This window comes from Gavia stellata, chromosome 21 (assembly GCF_030936135.1).
Source record: "Gavia stellata isolate bGavSte3 chromosome 21, bGavSte3.hap2, whole genome shotgun sequence".
Taxonomy (NCBI): domain Eukaryota; kingdom Metazoa; phylum Chordata; class Aves; order Gaviiformes; family Gaviidae; genus Gavia; species Gavia stellata.
In genome coordinates, this window is record NC_082614.1 from 4459411 (window position 1) to 4476928 (window position 17518).

The following is a 17518-nucleotide window of genomic DNA, read 5'->3' on the forward strand; positions in this document are numbered from 1 at the left end:
GCTTTGTGTTTTCAGTACTAATCTGTTAAGTACCCTCTTACCTAAACAGAACTCTCCAAACGCATCGCTCAGGTCAGGACAAGCTCCGGCAGACGGGGAGGGATGGAAGAGGGCACTGTGGCCCTCCCAGTCCTTGTCTAAACACCCCTCTCCCTTACAGGGGCTCGGTTTGGGGGAAGAGAGGGAATGATTTTTAAAACTTAAGATGAAGCTGTTATTTCCCTGGGAAAAGAGTTTGGCTGCATCTTAATACAAGGCTTAATCACCCCCCTTAACAAGGTCTTTGGTTCACTGAAATCCAGACCCAAACCTGCCCCGTGTGCTCCTGCTGGAGGCTTCCCCTGGCAGAGCGCTTGTCAGCAGGGGCCTGGACCATGCCAGGGGAAGCCCTGGCAGGTTCTAGAGAAGGGACCAGATCACCCCCGCACAGGACAAATTCCCACAGTCTTCAGAACACAGAGTAAAGCAAACAGGAAGCTGCAATTCTATAATTCATATAATCCCTGAGAAGCCCTTAACCCGCCCCCAAATCACCACCCTAATGCTTTTCTCCCCCGTTAATGTCTCCCCAACCCAGCGCCCTGCCCTTCAGAGAACGACCACCCAAATCTCCCCCTGGCCCTGGCCGACACCCCTTCCGATACCCTCGCCTCCGGAGGGGGATCCCCTTTCCCAGGAAATCTTGACGCAAGCGATAGTGTTTGGAGAGTGAATTCCTTTCAAAGTAACCAAGACAAGCAATGGCGGTAAAGCCCTTTACCTAAAGCCAAACCAGAGGCTGGCACTACGGAGCCCAGTGATGGAGTCTGTACATCGAGCGATTGGAAGCAGCTTTAACCCGCTCAGCAAAACAGCCGATGGCTGGTACGTTCCACCCCCGCCCCCACCCCCCCTTCCATCTCATCAGAGGTCTTAAAATCTTACAGTAAAAGGTGTACAAAAAAAGAACGGAGTCCTGTCAGGATTCTGCTGGAGAGTATTGCTCACACTGCGGCACCAAGTCCAGGACCTGGAGCTGCTCCTTGGAGCCAGGCTGCAGGCGGCAGCCAGGTTCAGCTCGCGATATTTACATATTATACAGGAGGAAAAGGAAAACCCCACGTAAAACTAAACCTAGGAAAAAAAAAAATCTTTCAGCTGTAAGGATAGTGTTTTTCACTTAGCAAAATATACATTTGTTTTGTTCCATAGCGATGTCCAACTTTTTCGGATCTTGGAGTTTCACACTTTTCAAAGCCTCACATTTACAAAACAGAAACAATTAAAAACAGTTTCTTTAAAAAAAATAGAAATACATCAGTTCCTCTCAGCCTTTGCTCTCTCTGTGTCTCTTTCTTCCCTTCAGAACTGCATTCTTGTTACATACCGTGCTTTAAAAACACTGACGACAACAACAACAGAGTTGAAATTATTCAAAACAGTTTCAAAGCCAAATAAAAATACTCCTCAATAAAAACTACCTAACACAATCACAAAGCCAATTCATAAAATATGTCTACTAGCTCGGGAAAGAGCAAACAACAAAAAGAAGGGGTAGCCCCAAAAAAAGATAAAAAAATAAAATAAAAAAATAAAACTAACAGCTAATAAAATAAATAAAAGAAGAATCGGTGGGCTGGGGGCAGGGAGGGGGGAAGCGTAAACCGTCGGTGGTTAGTAAGAAAGCGAGATGATCTCCTTGGGTTCAGTCCAGTGTGGTCTGGTCAAAGGGAGAGATCAGGGCAGGGCGGCAGGAGCCTGGCAGCCAGCCGGCAGTGTGCAGTTTGATTCAAGAAAAAGGTAACCTTGGCTCATCCCCCGAGGCTCACCAGATCCTCCAGCCGCTGTCCTCTGTTCGGTCCCTGGGGAATCTGCGGGACACAGCAGGGGAGGGAAGGGACAGGATCTAGAACAACCAACAGCTTCTCTCTTGGAGTTTTCTTCCCGTGTGCTCTGACAGAAATACTCGATACCCAAACTTGCCCCAACACAGACTTGCTCTGCATCTCACAGATGCAGAGCACATGCACAGTCACGGGGCATGACAGAGATGCTTCCATCTTTAATGGCCATGTGCAGGCCTGGGAAACAAGGCCCCACACGCCGTGCAGCCTGCCTGCCTGCCTGGACCTGCGGCACTCCTGGCCCCCAGGAGGCCTGGGACATAGCGGGGTCCAGCTGCTTCCCCAGCACTCAGCTCAGTGCAGCCCTGCCAGGCTGCCGTGGGCTCCTGTCTGGACACCCTTCCCTGCAAGTTTTTGCCCTTCTTTTTGAAAAGCTGGGGTTTTTTTTTAATTTTAATTTTAAGCCAGCTAACTTCAGCCACATTTACAAAGCAAACAGAGACCATCCACCAGTTCCCTCTCAGGCCCATCCGAGGACCAGAAACAGAACTGATCAGACTCAGATTTTCCTTCTGCCCTTCTCCCAGGCAGGAGAGGAATAACCTTGCTCCCCAGAGACAGTGGTCTCGGCAGCAGTGAGAACAACCAGTTGCATGGAGGAGGCTTCCCCAGCCACATAGGTGAGCCAAGCTTGTCTCTCAGGATCACCACCAGGTTGTGATTCTGGCCAGCCCTGCAGACCTTTCCTCTTTCTGTCAGTGCTCCCATTTCCTTCCCCTTTGCACCCAGACATCAAGCGATCTCTCCACAGCGCTCCCAGCCGCCAACCTGCCAAGCCTCTGGTGCAGAAGAGAGCCCCAGGCTGGCCGCAGGACTCCTCCCGCAGGCTGGGTCAGGCCGGTGAGCCTCACAGCAACATCCACAGCTCCTGCCGAGAGCCCCAGCACAGGGGCCAGCTCAGAACATCACTCCTCTCATTACCATTCCTGTTCGAAGCTCTCTTACCTCCTGCCTCCTTGGTCCCCAGCTTCAGTGATACCCATTGGTAAAAGCTGTTGCAATCAAGGGACCCTGTGAAGAAAGAATTAAAACCCCACTCTTAAACAAACAAAAGAAAAGCGAAGGAGAATTACTACCACAACAAATTCAGTCATGGCCCAGATACGGGGAGAGCTGGTTTCAGTTGGAGGTGCCAGGTCTAACGAGCACATCACCCTGCAGGACACTGTATCACGGCCAAGACAGGCTCTTGGGAAGTCAGGGCCAGATCAGGGAAAGGTCTGGAGATTAGGACCTTGCGTGGTGGTCAGGGAGAGCCAGCGAAGCCCAGAAATGCAGGCTCCATGTGAACTGCTGCATCCTGCACCATCCGTCTGTGGTCCAGGGCTCAGTGGTGACATGGCAGATGCTGCGGTGGCTGGTATTTCTTAACCAGAAAGCAGGCTGTGGGCTGAGAGGGGGCTGCCCACCGCTGCTCACCTCCACCTCACCGTGCAGAGATGCAGCCCCTTCCCCTGGCCATGCCACTCTCCACCTTCCTCCCCCTGCATAGAGCCCAACAGGGAACACTCACCCCTAGGCTGTGGCCAAAGCCGGTGCTCGGGGCTGGGCTGGCAGCGCTGATGTAACTGCTGACCCCTGAGTCCTGGTTGGCGGCTCCATAAAGCTCTGCCATCGGCCCAGGGCTGGTGGTGCCCAGAAATCCACCTGTGCGACTGGGGGTGGAACCTATGGGAGGCAGCAAAACTACAGAGTGAAGATCCCAAAAATGTAACCCCGTCCCACCCCCCTCCCGCAGCCCGTCGCAAACCTCTGTGACAGGACACCGCGCTGGGAAGGAAAGTGGCAGTTACCTGTCCCTCGCACCACAGCTGCTGCAGCCGCTGCTGCTGCCATTGGTCCATACGCAGTGAGGGGGATTGCTGGAAAAGAAGAACAGGCATCTCAGGGGCACTGTGGCTACACGGGAAACTCCTCAACAGGAGCTTTCATTTCCCACGGTAAAATACCAGGCCCACACAGAGGTATCAGCTTAGTGCATCACACAGGACATCTGAGGATGACGATAGAGGGATGCACAGCCCTGTATTTATTGGTAACCTTTTGCACAGCGAATGTCCAGGGGAACTCACTAGCCATGCTCTTCTAAGTCCACCCCTTGGAGCAGCTGAAGGCACAATATGGAAGAGCTGAACCAAAAGTGGACAATTTCAGATGTATCCTGTCGCTGCTTAGCTTGCAAGATGCAGTTCATCAGAAGCCACAGATCCAGATTTTGGCTGTAAACGTGGAGAAACGCAGCAGCTGGCAGCTCAGCATCCTGAGGCTCAGCCCCTCCTCTCTGTCCCTTGGTACTATTCTTGAGTAACAGTTTAATAGCCTCTTTCTCCTTATTTCTCTATTCTGCTCAAGATGCACCATCCTCCCCACTCTGAGTTTTGCTCCTGAACTGCTCAACCCCTGGCTGTTCGCTGTAGAAGAGCACGGAACATATACCTAGGGAGCAGGAACTACAAATGGCTTAATTAAAACAGTAAGTCTTAATTTATATGTAGCAACTATTTCCCAACCCTACTGCCACAGGCATCCAGCCCTCGGGCCAGGAGGCATCTAGCCAGTATGCTTCTCTTTGCCCTTAAAATGACTGGGTCAGCATTTCATGCTTGAATGTGAAATTCACCGTGATTCTGTTTAGAGCACCATAAAAAGAGGTCAGAACAAATCAATTGCGTTAAGGCTGAAACCCAGACTAGCTTATAAGGGAATATTTAGTAGCAGGCACCAGCCTGTTTCAAGCAAACGTCATACGAGGCTTATATCTGGGTTAGCCGCTCATTACAGGCCCTGGGCCAACATGCGCATGTTGCTGCTTCGCATCATCCCCAAAGATGCTGTTGCGGGAGGAAAGGCTGCTGGCAGCCACCCTCCTGCCCCATCATTGCTTCAAGTTCCTAACACGCAGCTGAATGAATGCAGTTTTACTGAGAAAGGAGGCCAGGTCTTCTCAAAAAGACTCCAGCTCTTTTTCCAGGAAAAACTCTTCTTGCCTTTGCAGTCTATCTACTGAAACACCATGTTTGTGTTGTGATGACAAAGCACCTGCATGTTAGCTCCCTGCATGCTGGAGCAATCATCCCTGCTTGTGCCATCCCCTCATCTCAGTTCCACTTGCCAAGCCCATCAAGTGCAGCCCATTTACACACACGCATCCACTTGAAGGCACAAGGGCCCTCGAGCACTGCACAGCTCGCTGGGCCTTTGTAGGAACGAAGGGGGCCCTGCCCTTCGTGGGACCAACTCCAGCCTATACATGGGAATCGCAGCTCTTGGCCTAGCCAAGAGGCTGCACAGTGACTGTTTAACAGTAGGTAAGCGTAACGGGAAGGGAAGAATGCCACGATCCCCAGCTGGTACTTCAGTGAGACACTCAGGACTGTAAGCTAACATGGCACTCAGCCAGGACAGCAGCATTAATAACTTCTTGTTGTACAGAGCCCTGGTACTCCCCAGCCGCCAGTGACAGCCAGGTCCCGGGCAATTCACCTCCACTAGGAAGTGGCACAGTGCAGCTGGGGGTGGACCCTGGAGGGAAAAGCACTTTTGCCAAGTCACCAACGTTCCTCTACAAATTTTATGGGTTTTGCTGAAAAAGACACATGTAAACACATACTGGACCCCCATCTCCTTTGCATGGCTCAGAGGTGGGGGACAGGGAAGGGTTTTATTAAGAGGGAGCTAGGATTTAGTCTCCCCCTACCTCCCTCGGGGCAATTCGTTCATTGGTGGCTGCTAACCTCATCATCCTCAGGAGCGGAGACTCCCTGAGGATCGACACAGTTCTGTGCCACAGAAACCCCCTTTCAAGCCTGTTTGTACTGATGATTCCAGGAGAGCTTCTCAGGAAGCTTCTCCACACCCTCATTGCAGAGAGATTCAAACCCTGAAATAGGTTGGGGCAAGAAGCACTGGAGAGGAGGAACACCATGGAAATGAGATGACACATGGGGAGCAGGGTGCTACACAAAGCTGCTTTTCTACAACAAAAACCACGGACAGGACAGAGCTGGGGAAAACATGGCCATGGAAGGGAAAGCCAACAGAAGGAGCATCGCCTAGGGAGAACACACTGCACACAACCAAAGGGTATTTGCACTGTGAGGACACTGAGCCAGGACTAGTCTGTGAAGAATGGTCCTCTGCCTCCATTTCATTCCACAGTTCCCTAGGAGCACTGCAGGACTTTACTGTAGAGTCCCACCACGCTCGCTTCTGTCTGGGAAGCCCATTTGGGAGTAGCTGGGGAGCTGCACCACCTGGAGCAGGGAGAGCATTCCCTGCAGCCCCTCCTGCACAGGGAAATGGGATTAGAGTAACCAGAAGTGTCCCCACACCCTCTCCCTCCTCCCAGCACTCCAAATCTCATCATTGCAGCAGCTCAGGTTAAGGTCATTTGTAGACCTTTGAGAAGTCATCTTTCTCTCTGCAGTTTTCCATATCTGGATTACACCCAGCCTGGGGCGAGGAGCTAAAAAACAAGGCAAGCAGCAGGAAAGGCCATCTAAGGATTACATGCCTTCAATTGGTATGACCTGCATTGCCCTTTTCAGAGGCAATACACATGGCTCTGATTGCCTCTCCATCTTTCCAGCCCCAGCTTGGGGTGGAGCTCGTACAGATGGAAGAGGAAATAAGGAACGTTTCCAGTCTAACTGCACCAGGCTGTGGAGCAGCAACACCACTGGAACAGCCCAAAGCCCCCTTCTCCCCTTCCAGCTTGTGAGTTTAGGAAACGAGCGGGACTGACCTGTGAGCTCAGGGAGGACGGGGGCACTCGGGAGAGGGGTCCGCTCTACACGGAACTCTAAAAATGAAATGCAAGACAGCTTAGGAACTCGTCAAACGCCCCCGAGGGAGACCCCACAGAGAGACAGCAGCCAGGGTCCACTGGGGGAGCAGCTTGCAGCCAGAGCACAACCAGGCCAGTGCCTTCTTTAAACTAATTTATAACTGGTGCTGAAAGGTGCTGGACTCCTGCCCTGGAGACTGAAAGGATCCATTTATCCTTAGAATAAATCTGGCCAAAGCAGGGCAAGTGCAAGCTTCACTGTGCAGCCTCAGGTCTGCCCTGGAGCACCGCTCTGTGACCCATCCAATCTGACCTCTTGGCTGCCATGCCAGCTGCTAAGTAAGTGCCACACTCATCTGGGCATGGGTTTACAACGAGGCACTTGAAGCCCCTACAGCTGAGACCCATAAACTGGCTTCACGGAGAGCTTCCAGACAGCTAGGAGGCAACAGCAACTTTCAGCCACAGTCAGCCTGGGCTCGCCTCAGGCGAAGAGGAAAATTCCCATTCCCAGCCCCTAACATCAAGACTTCATATATAAACCATCATGCTGAGGGATGGAGTAAGGAAGGGATGCTCGGAGTTGCCACTTCTCTAGAAAATAGCAAGACAGTCTTTTCCTTGAGTGTGCTCTGCCTCGTTCCCTTGCCTCGCAGAGAATGGGAGGGAGAAGAGGCCCCAGAAAGCTCTGAGCAGCTGCGGCACGGCAGGTTGCAGCCATTGATTGCAGAGTCCGTGTTCTGAGCACATGGCAGGGTTGGGAGCTTGAAACCACCCAGTTTGCAGGGGATCTGCAGCCCACCACCCCAGCAGATGTTTTCTGGAGGCTGTGAGTGGTCCAGGCGCTGTTCAGAACACAACCGTAGCGTTGCAGGCACCTGTGTTTCAGGTGCTTAGGAGTTCCCTGCCCCATGGAAAGCCATGTTTTAAAATTCTGTGCTACTTTCAGAGAGGTGGCAACTCTGGTAAAGAGAGGCAGACACACACAAAGGCAGCGGGACAGGCAGAGCTGCAGGGGCCCTTCTGTGTCACAGCAGCAGCCCTACGGAGGAGGCTAACATAAAGGGCATCAGAGCAGCCTTGGGCTTTTCCTGCCACTGGAGTGTGAGGATAATCCTAATGAAGGACAGGCTGTTCCCACCTATTCCAGGGCTTCTCCCCTCCCCCATTCACATCCGTCTCCAATTTAAAGAAAGACCAAACAGGGGAAAGGGTGAAAGGGGCAAAGCCTGGGTCACAGATCATGCCAGGGACCCCTGTCACCTGAAGGCAGACCAAAAAACCAAGCAGGGAGCACCACTCACCAGGGAACTGGTAAGTGTAGCCAGGTGCAATGCCAGTGTAACTTCGACTCGCGTAGGTGGCAGCTTGGAAGCCTGGATAACCTGGGGGAAGAGAAAAGGGCTCTGTTACTGCAAGCTTGCAGGGTCCATGTCCTCAGTGCCTGGCTGCTCACGAGCAGCATGACAATTACTGTTAGAAAGCACAAATAGGGCTAATAGCAGAAACCCTAGGAAGCTGCCGGGCAGAGTCTGCAGGCGTGCAAGTCTGCAGAAGAGTTTTAGCAGGCCTGTTTAATTTTTTCCCCGCTCCAAGCATGTAAGGACATGGATATTTCCTTTTCGGAAACTCACAGCTCGGCAGACTAAGGCTTTCTGATGCATCAGCTGGTTTTACAAATAGGAGAAGATCAGGGAGGTGGGGGCATTTGAATGGCCGAATAGCTCTGAGTCACTTTTGCACTAGAAGTGCTGGCGAATGCAGGCAGAGCGCTTCTTCCTGATGCCAGGTGGGAGGACAATTCCTGCCATTCCCTAGGAAGCTGACCACATATACAGAACAAGCCTGTGAGAATGCAGGGCACTGACTGAGAGATGAGTATTTGATTTGAGATCTTCCAAGGCATGAGTACGTCGATTTCCCAATGACTCAGCTTGAGCCTTGCTGCTTTAAATTCAGATGGCTTAGAAAAGGCAAAACCTAAAACCACAGGCTGGAGATTTGTTTTCCTTCAATAAGTCAAGTGAAAACATTGGGGAAAAAATGCCCTTTTTGGGGTTTTGTTCAGTAACGAACTGCTACTTGGCAGGCTTAGCAAGGAGAGCCAGGCTGAGTACACCCTGCCCAGCAACACCAGTGGTGATCCTCAGCAAACAGTGTGCTCTTGGTTCAGCACAAGCCCGGCTAGAGCGAATAGAGGGAGGAACAGCACCCGCGCTGGAAGGATCATGCTTGACTCTCAGATCCAGGCACGAGGGTTTATAGACCTGGAAGTGGGGGCTACAAAGGACTTTTTTCTTTTTTGAATCTTTTATCTGAACACATTTTCCTTGGAATCATTGATAGGCATGAAACTCAGCCTGCTTATCACTAATTTCTCCTTACAAGACAGTCCCACGATAAGTGTATGGTTTTCCTTGCAATACTGATACTTGCTGTTCCTGAGAGGGAGAGAACAAAGTGAGACAAAGCTTAACTAGAACTTTAAGGGCAGTTTTATAGTCTTTAAGTGGCAGTAAGGACATTTATATGGACCACTGTTTCAAGTGGAAGCTTGGGGGCTCTAATGAACTGATTTATCAGAAAGCCTGTAGAAGTGCGGGAGGAAGATGCCTGGGCACAGATTACTCCACAGTCGGTTCAGCTATGCAGTTACATCCTATTCCACGACTGCCATTAAAGAACTACAGTCTATAAGCTATGGCACTGCGGGACCATTAACGGAGTTACAGAGGGCGAGAGCTGCCCAGCACATGGCTGCATCCCGCCAGCTCCGGCTGTCGCAGGGCAGCAGTGACAAGTTTGCAGTTTTTCCAGGTGCCACCAGAGGGCAAGTTGTGATCGCAAACAGGTCCCGGCGCCCCCGCAGTGTCCCTGGCCTTGCACCAGGGAGAGCTGCCCTTGACCGCCCGCTCTCGGAATAAAACCTCTAAGCTGCAGCCTGGCACGACCGGGAGCCGGGGAGGAGATCTGTCCTCGGGCTTACCCAGCATGCCGATCCCGAGCATGAAGGCATCCATCCCGTAAGGCATGACTCGGGACCGCCCTCGTGCCGAGCCCGTTGGGGACATCACCTCCTTTGGCTGGGCTTTTTTACACTCCACCTGCCACAAGAAAGAAAGGATCAGGCTCGGGTGCCACCAGCACAGAGTGCTGCCACAGAGCTCAGGCAGCACCCCAGCTGCAGGCCAGGCAGGGCTGCCCCGCCATGACAGCACTCCCCAGCCCTGGCCACCGCCACCAGCCTGTCCCGCTGTCCTTCCCTAGCGTCCGTCCCTGCCTCCGGCCAGCATGCTGCCAGCCTTCCCTCTCACTCTGCAGCCACCACAGGCAATGGGGAGCTCAAACACTGCTTTTCTCCTCCTGGTGCTGTCTTTGACGCTCTGCCTGGCCCTCAAAGCCTCATTTTCCTCATTTCTGAATAAAGGTAAAACCTGCCCCACTTCACAGGCCACCAAGAGGTTTCATGTAACTTTGAAACCTCCAAGTACTGCACAATTCCTCAATACAGTTAGCTCTTCTCCTCGAAAGCTCAGTATTGTGGTGGTTCACCTCCACGCTGTGAGTTTCTTTCTCAGGGTGGCTGCTGTGATTTTAGGGAAAAGACTCAATCCAATTCCCCACCGCAGAGCAAGTGCGTCGGGACCCAAGTGCTTCACACCCTGCCCCTGTGCCACTGCCCCCTTCTCCATCCCATGTCTGTCCCTTCTCCCCCGGGTTCTGCCCCACTCACCATTTTGTTGTTGATCTCATGGAAGTGGATTTCACACACTTTTTCCACAATGTCTTCACTTTCAAATGTGACAAACCCAAAACCTGAAGAAAAGGCAAAACTCCTTGATCAGGTCAGAGCTCTGTGCAGTTTGCACCCACTACCCACATCCTTTTATTGGCAGGAGAAAAGGAGCCACAGGCTTCTAGGATGGTATAATCAGCCCTTTCTAAAACAGCTCATCCTCCTTCTCCAGCAAATCCTGCTTTTATGCACAAGAAGAACAGGAGCATCCCCTTATAGATTGCCCTTTCCTCCTCATCCTGTACTTCCCACCCTCTCTGAACCCAACTGCTCTCAAAATGAAGTACATTTTTTTTAAACTTTGCTATTTGCAAGGCAAACCACATGGCTGATAATGCTGGGGAGGATCCCGGCAGACAAGACACTCACACAAAGAAAGTCGGTGGAGAAATGAACAGCTGCTTGCCAGGACATCACCATCCTGGCTAAACGCTCCCCACCAGCAATAACACCCTGCACGTTCCCTCTTCAGTCACCAGTCACAAAGCCTTGCATAAGCAGGCAAATATCAGCAATGCAGTTGTATAGAGCAAGACAGATACACACCAGCAAAGCGATTTGCAAAGTTTCACCAAAGTAAGGTTAGTATCTGGGGTAAAACAGGACAGGATGTTCCTGGCCCCTGGCCCACACTCACACCGCCTTTCTCTCACCAGCCCCTTTGCTGACAGTTTTGGCAAAGACCAGCTCGGGTGGGCAGACTAAACTCCTCTTAGCTGACTGCAGCCGCTTCCGGAAAACTGAGGCAGGTGGGAGGATGTCTTTAAGCTTGCCTTACAAGCAAGCTGGGATTAAGCAGAGCTTTCTGCTTTCCAGAACTGGCCAATTCCATGGTGCTTTAAAATAACTTTTAAGAACAGACAGGGATCTGCTGTCCAGAACCCCACTTCTTCTCCATACTGCCAGAAAAGTCTCTCTCCATAAACCGTCTGGCTGTGCCCAGGTAGTTACATGCCATTACACCTCAACACCCACGAGCGGCAGGGCTTGAGTACAAGAGCAAAACCCTTATGCCAAAACCAGTCCTGAGCCCCATCAGACCCCCATCAGGCTTGCTGCGCCCTGGACAGAGCCCCACGCTGCCAACACAGTGGCTAGCAGCTCTCCCTGCTCCTTCCAAACGCCTGACAACTCTTTAATTGGACTAGTGACTGGGAGGCATGCATAGAGGAACAGGGGTTAACACTTCCCTTTTAAGATGAAGCTGGAACAACATCCTAGGCCAGGCAGGCAGAATAGATCTAACGGCTTTAGAAAAAAGCAAAAACCTGAAGGGCACACAGTGTAGCGAGAGCAGAAGGGAGCATTCCCTCACTGATCGGAGGGCAGAGGTGCTTGGAAGTGCTTCAAACATAACACAGACATGAGAGTGGCCCAGCATAGGGCTGTTACTGGCCCTGATTTGGAAGACACCAAAGCTAAGTTTGCGGGTTAAGTTGTTGCCAATAAATCTGTGAGCTGGTGCAATGCTTGTTAGTGTCGAGCCCTGCCACACTCCAGGGCAGTAAGTCTGAAGACTCACCGGGAAAGCAGGAGGCAGGGATGCCCATGGGTGGGCTGGGTCCGGATAGCACAAATATTACAGCCTTGCTCCCACCCTGTAACCAGACTCCACCGGCAAGACTCGGGTAAGAAAAGGTGACCTGGGAGCACAAGCAGGCTCCGAGCCGAGGAAGGGGTGAGAGGCAGGCACTCTTCAGGCGCTCGTGTCAGCTTTCCCAGAGCTCAGATTACTCGGGACAAGGTAAGACACACACTGAAGGCTGGAGCCACGGAGGTAAGCGGGCAGGGGAGGGGGGCCACCTCCTCTCACATATCTGCAACTCCGCGAGTTTACAGCACAGGAAACGCACTGGACAAAAGCCCTCTGTGCTGCAAGGGACGCTGGTAAAGGATGCAGATGCAAAAGGATGGGGCGACTGGAGGCAAGATAAAGAGCAGCTGCGACCCGCATGCCCTGCTGCTGGGATACTAACCCCTCCCTATGCAAGGCAGGAGGCAAACCTCCCGCAGTTCCCTCTCCTATGGCCAGAAGACCACTCTCACCTCGGTGTCGGTTGGTTGTCTTGTCGAACATCAGCATCGCGTCATCCACCTGCAAAGAGAAGGGCTTGGATCAGATTATTGCTGCTGCCACGAGCATCCTCCAACACATTTGCACAGAGTTTCCCCTTCCCAAACCAGAGGGGATCAAGACAAGACCTCCCATCACCAAGAAAGAAACAGGGTGTGCACATACACACACATCAGCTACCACACCAGGCACGTCCCTTTGCCACAACCAGCCCGGGGCAGGTGCTGCCGAGCTGAGCCCCCTCGGCCTGGCCCCTGGCAGCAAGCGACCCGGATTGTTTGCCAGCGGCTCCAGCCGGGGGGCAAGGAGCAGGGAAGGCATTGTTCCCAAATCCCAGCCTCAAAGGAGAGGAGAATTAAAGGGGGGGAGAGAAGCAAAGCTGGAGAGGGGAGAGGAATAAGGGGCCTCCCAGCGACAGGGGAAGCGGAGGCCTCAGACAACAGAGCCTGCCTGGGAAAGCTGGGAAGCGCCCCCGCCCCCACCCCAGAGGAGCCTTTCCTCTAAGTGAGGTTTCCCACTGCTGGAGGCTGTAATTAGAGCAAATTTACTGCAAGGCCTGAGCAGGGCTGCCTTCCCGGGGGGAGGGGCGGCCAGATCCCATCCCCCAGCCGGCCTGGGGCTGCTCTCCTCCCCGGCGAGCACATCACCGCCTGGTGCCACTTTTCCCCCCCATCTTCCCGCTGGGTGTTGCCTTGCAGAGGCGCATCTGCACCGCTCCGCAGGTCCGGCCGAGCAGGGTTGAAAAATACACTTCAATCCTTTCCGTGTAAGCCCCAGTGTAAACCTGTCCCACTGACCCATCCCTCCTCTCTAATACCGCTGCCTTAATCCGATTATGAAACTGGACATGCAAGTGCTCAGGGGAGGCAGCGGCAGTCTCCGGCCAGCAGCTGCCCCGGCCCTCCTCCTCCTCCTCCTCCGTGCGAGACAGCCGCTCCCAGAGCAGCGAGCCCCATGCACCCCCGACTCCCTGGAAGGATTACTGCCTTGCCATGTCCCTGGGAAGCATCTGCATTGCTGCCTTCTCCGGAACAGCCCGCTGGTGATGGCAGAGCATTGCCCATATCCCAGCGCAGGCAGCTTCTGGCTTCACTCATGGAGAGCCCACAACCGCAGTCAGGGAAGGGAGAGAGCTCCTAGCCTCAGCCCACCCAGGACAAAACGGGACACCCGGCTCCACCTCAGTGCCACGAGGATTGAAGGAGCCCTTTCTAACATTTCCAGTGCCACCACGAGCAGACAGAGATCATCTCTGAGGCCCTTGGGCTTGTCGAACACGTCCACCCTGCAAGAGCCAGGTGACAACAGACAATCTGGCTCCCGCTCATCCTGGGGTCTTCCCGTCCCAGCTCAGCCTCCCTCGGCCAAGGCAACAACCACCTGAGAAATGTGCCAGGCATCCCGTCAGAGCCATGGGGGACGTAAGACATCACACAGACCTGAAACAACTCCTCAGCAGCTTCCCACAACACAACCAGGGAGCCGGGGGCTGATGGAAGCTCATCACAGTGCCATTCCCCATCGCCGCTCGCTCCTGCCCCTGCACCATTTCCCTTCCCGGTGCCAGAACAACTGTGACAACTGTGAACAACTGGGGGGAAACCTGACATGGCTTAGAAATATTTCAGTAAGTTTAACTGCCTGGTTTTGTTCATTTTTTAAGCTAGATCCGTTCCTCCATCCAGTCCTCAGAAAGGCTGAGCATGTAGCTGTCCTCCTCCTCCCCAGTAAACACTGGGAGAAAGCTGTGTCAACAGCCCTCTGCGGCAGTGCTGCTCCTGAAGGCTTCAACTCAGGTAGCCAGAGCCCACAAACCCATCACGACGAGATGGGCATGAGAAAGAAAAACCCAGCAGGGACGAGCACAGCCCAGCTGCTGACTTACTCTGTTCGGCCAGCCCCAGCAACAACCTCTTCTTCCCAGAGCCTGTAAAGCCGTAGCAGCTGCAAATGTCAGAGCCCCGTGCGCGTCCACACACAAAACCACCGTCCTGGGCAACGGCCAGGCGCTCCCGCAGCGCTCGAGCACTCGGAGCTGGGAGACATGCAACCTTTTTATCCCAAACTGTGTACCCAGAGAAAAGCTGCAGCCTTCTTCCATCTGAGCCTTTTTCCAAGTTTCTGCTGGTGCTTTGAGATCAGGTGCCTACCCAGAACCCCAAAATGTACTCGTCTTGCAAAAACATATTGACAATAACACACGTATTCTATTTGAAAGCTGTTTCCTGCCATGAACTAAATCTAAGATAGACAGATACCTATGTGTATATACACGTAACATGTGAAACAGTCTCACCCCATTCACTCAATTCTAGGGCCCCAACTCTATGTATAGCTACAACTGGTAGTTTTTATTGCCAAGAAAACCTATACCTGAGCATCTTCTCATCTCCTTTCAAGGCAACAGGTGAGATGAGTTGGGTGGTCTCAGACAGCACACAGCCAGTGTCATGAGGTAAAGCAGGGCCCTGCAACCCGGGGGGGTGCAGAGTTAGTGCTACAGCCTACAAAGGCCACCGGGACAGGCTGCAGACCAGAGCACACTGCGGAGCCAGGAGAAAGGCCTCAACTGCGTCCACAGGGAGTGGCCATTTCCAGCACCCTGCCCAGGGGGTCTGGCCTCACGCCAGATCCCTCCTAGCTTTTACCATCACCTCCCCTAGTCTGGAGCTAGGGGAGGGGATGGGGACCAGCTGCCTCAGCTCGCAGGGGTCCCTGAGGCCCAGCACCACCCAAACACCCGGGCAGACGCTCGCACGAAGCGCTGACCGCTGAGGGGACGGAGGTACCATGGCTGGCTCCCACCAAAGGCCAGACCCCGGCAGCCCCAGACAAGCCGAGCCCGCACCGACCCCGCAGCCACAACCAGGAGTGAGTGGCAGCCCCCGGCGGGCGGCTATTGTGGCGGCGAACCGACACCCCCGCCTCCGCCGCCACCACCGCCGCGCCGGGCCCTTCCCGGCTGGGCCGCGCCGGGCCCCAACAAAGGCGGCCGCCGGCGGGGCCGTCGCCATGGCAACGCGGCCGCCAATAGCAGCTGCCGCCCGGATTAGCGCCGCGCACAAAGCCGCCCCGCTGCGCCAGCCCCGCGCCCGCCCCGCCAGCGGCGGCGCCCTCACACACATCGCGGCCTGTGATGGCCTGCGGGAGGGCGCCCGCCGGGGGCCTGAGGCCCCCGGCGGGCGCCCTCCCGCAGGTCATCACAGGCCAACCACCATCACACACGAGGGCTTCGCACCGCAAAGAGTACGCTCTCACAGCCAATCCCCTCCCGCACCGCCTTTGTCCTCGTCCTGGCCCTGCTTCTGGTGGGAAAGAGGCGCCATCTTGCCTCGCTCCCCCAGACGGAGGCAGCGGGCCTGGGCTGAGGCGGGTTGTGAGGCAGCGTCGGGCTGTGAGGGGCTGAGGGGACACACGGAGCCAGGGGTGCGGTGTCACCAGGGGTGCGGTGTCACGAAGGATGGGGGAACAGGTATAGGAAGGGGGTCTAGGCCCTCCAGCAGGACAGCCAGTTGCCCAATGGTTTGCAGAGACAAAACAGCTCAACTACCCCAGAACTGGATGTAGGAGAAGTGTGTGGAAAATAGCACTTTCAGTTTCAGGAACACCCTTAAATTCATTTTTAATAGGGTGTGGAAATAGTCTATGATCATAATTGTACTTTAACAAAGGCTTTTTTGCTGGGCAAATGGTTTTTCTCTCCATTCTTCCCCCCTTAAATAAATATTTGTTTCAATTCTTTAAACATAGTCAAAGAAGCAGATCACTTTACTAGAAAACTATTTAGCTTAGTGGTCAAGGCTCTCTCCTAGGGAACTTTTTAACTTGCTGGTCCAGGCTGCAGTTATCCAACATTTGAGGTTAGAAGTTCAAGGTTTGTTAATTTTGAGGAATGATGGCTCTCCCCGTGTTTAGCCACGAGGGTCAAAACATCAAGGAAAAAAGAGGGAGCCCCAAGAGCAGTGACTCTTGTTCTCTAGGTGTATCCTTCCCAAGGAACCCTACCACAGGAGACAACTTCTTTGGCAAGTACTCGTCAGTTTGGGGGTAGGTACCACACTCCTGAACCTTAAACCCAAGCTGTCCTCCTCTCAATTCTGTCTCCAGCGGCTCTCTGGCTTTGTAAAACCAAATGGGAGTGGAAGAAAGATAAAGGCTTTGGTTCAGTGGAGGTAACACATTCAGAAAGTGAAAAAAGGTTTGTCCCTGGGGAGGAAGGTTTTCTAATCCTCCAAGGATTTGCCACTGCTGAGACCTCCTGCAGGAGGGCAGCAAGCAGCACCTTCCCGAGAAAAGGAGACAGGCCCTTCTCAAACCAGCACCTGGTTTTGATGAGAGCAGTGTGGTGGTGACAGGCAGGAAAAGTGACAGTCACGGGTTTCAGAGAGAGACTCTCCATCAAAGCAGCCCTCAGCCTAGCCAAAATATTCAAGTACACAGATATGAGGCATTTCCTATCAAAACGGAACGCAGTATGATCCACCTGGCCTTGCCCAAAAGGCATGATTTTTTTCCAACGGCTTAGTCCCACCCACTCTAATATCTTTCAATCTTTCTGGGATAGTCATGAGTGTCTGCAAAGAAGGAAGCCAATGACAGCTTCCTGCAGATTAAAAAAAATAATAAAAAAAATAAATTCCAGCACAGGCTTGAGAGAAATGTTGGATGCACTTCCACATGGGCAGATCTTGAAGAAAGTTGTAAATATTCAAGCAAGGGGTTTGCAGAGATGGGCATCTTCCACCTGAACAGCAACTAAAGATGGCTCAGCTGGTCCTAGAAGGAACCATGGCAACATATTTGTAGAAAAATCAGGCAGAAGAATAATAGCTGCTGAGACAGCTTCAACACGGCAAATATAAACCAAACCATCTAGAAACTACTTGGCCATCCTGTCAAGAGAGGGCATTAGCAACCCTGTGAGGTTCTCTCAGCTACTCAAACAGGACAGGCCGATCCTGGGGAGGAGGACACACCGA

General features: G+C 53.2%; 1 protein-coding gene across 1 annotated transcript in view; it reads right to left on the minus strand.

Moving 5' to 3' along the window:
- Positions 1-1715: 1715 nt before the first annotated feature.
- MSI1 (musashi RNA binding protein 1) overlaps positions 1716-17518 on the minus strand; it is a 29183-nt gene continuing 13380 nt past the window's right edge. Inside the window, exons 7-15 of the mRNA XM_059827548.1 lie at positions 12512-12560; positions 10403-10485; positions 9656-9773; positions 7974-8054; positions 6628-6684; positions 3677-3745; positions 3397-3551; positions 2829-2894; positions 1716-1850 (exon numbers count right to left, since the gene is read on the minus strand). Coding sequence (XP_059683531.1) covers positions 2853-2894; positions 3397-3551; positions 3677-3745; positions 6628-6684; positions 7974-8054; positions 9656-9773; positions 10403-10485; positions 12512-12560 — 654 coding nt within the window. The 3' untranslated portion in view covers positions 1716-1850; positions 2829-2852. The remainder of the gene's footprint in view (positions 1851-2828; positions 2895-3396; positions 3552-3676; positions 3746-6627; positions 6685-7973; positions 8055-9655; positions 9774-10402; positions 10486-12511; positions 12561-17518) is intronic.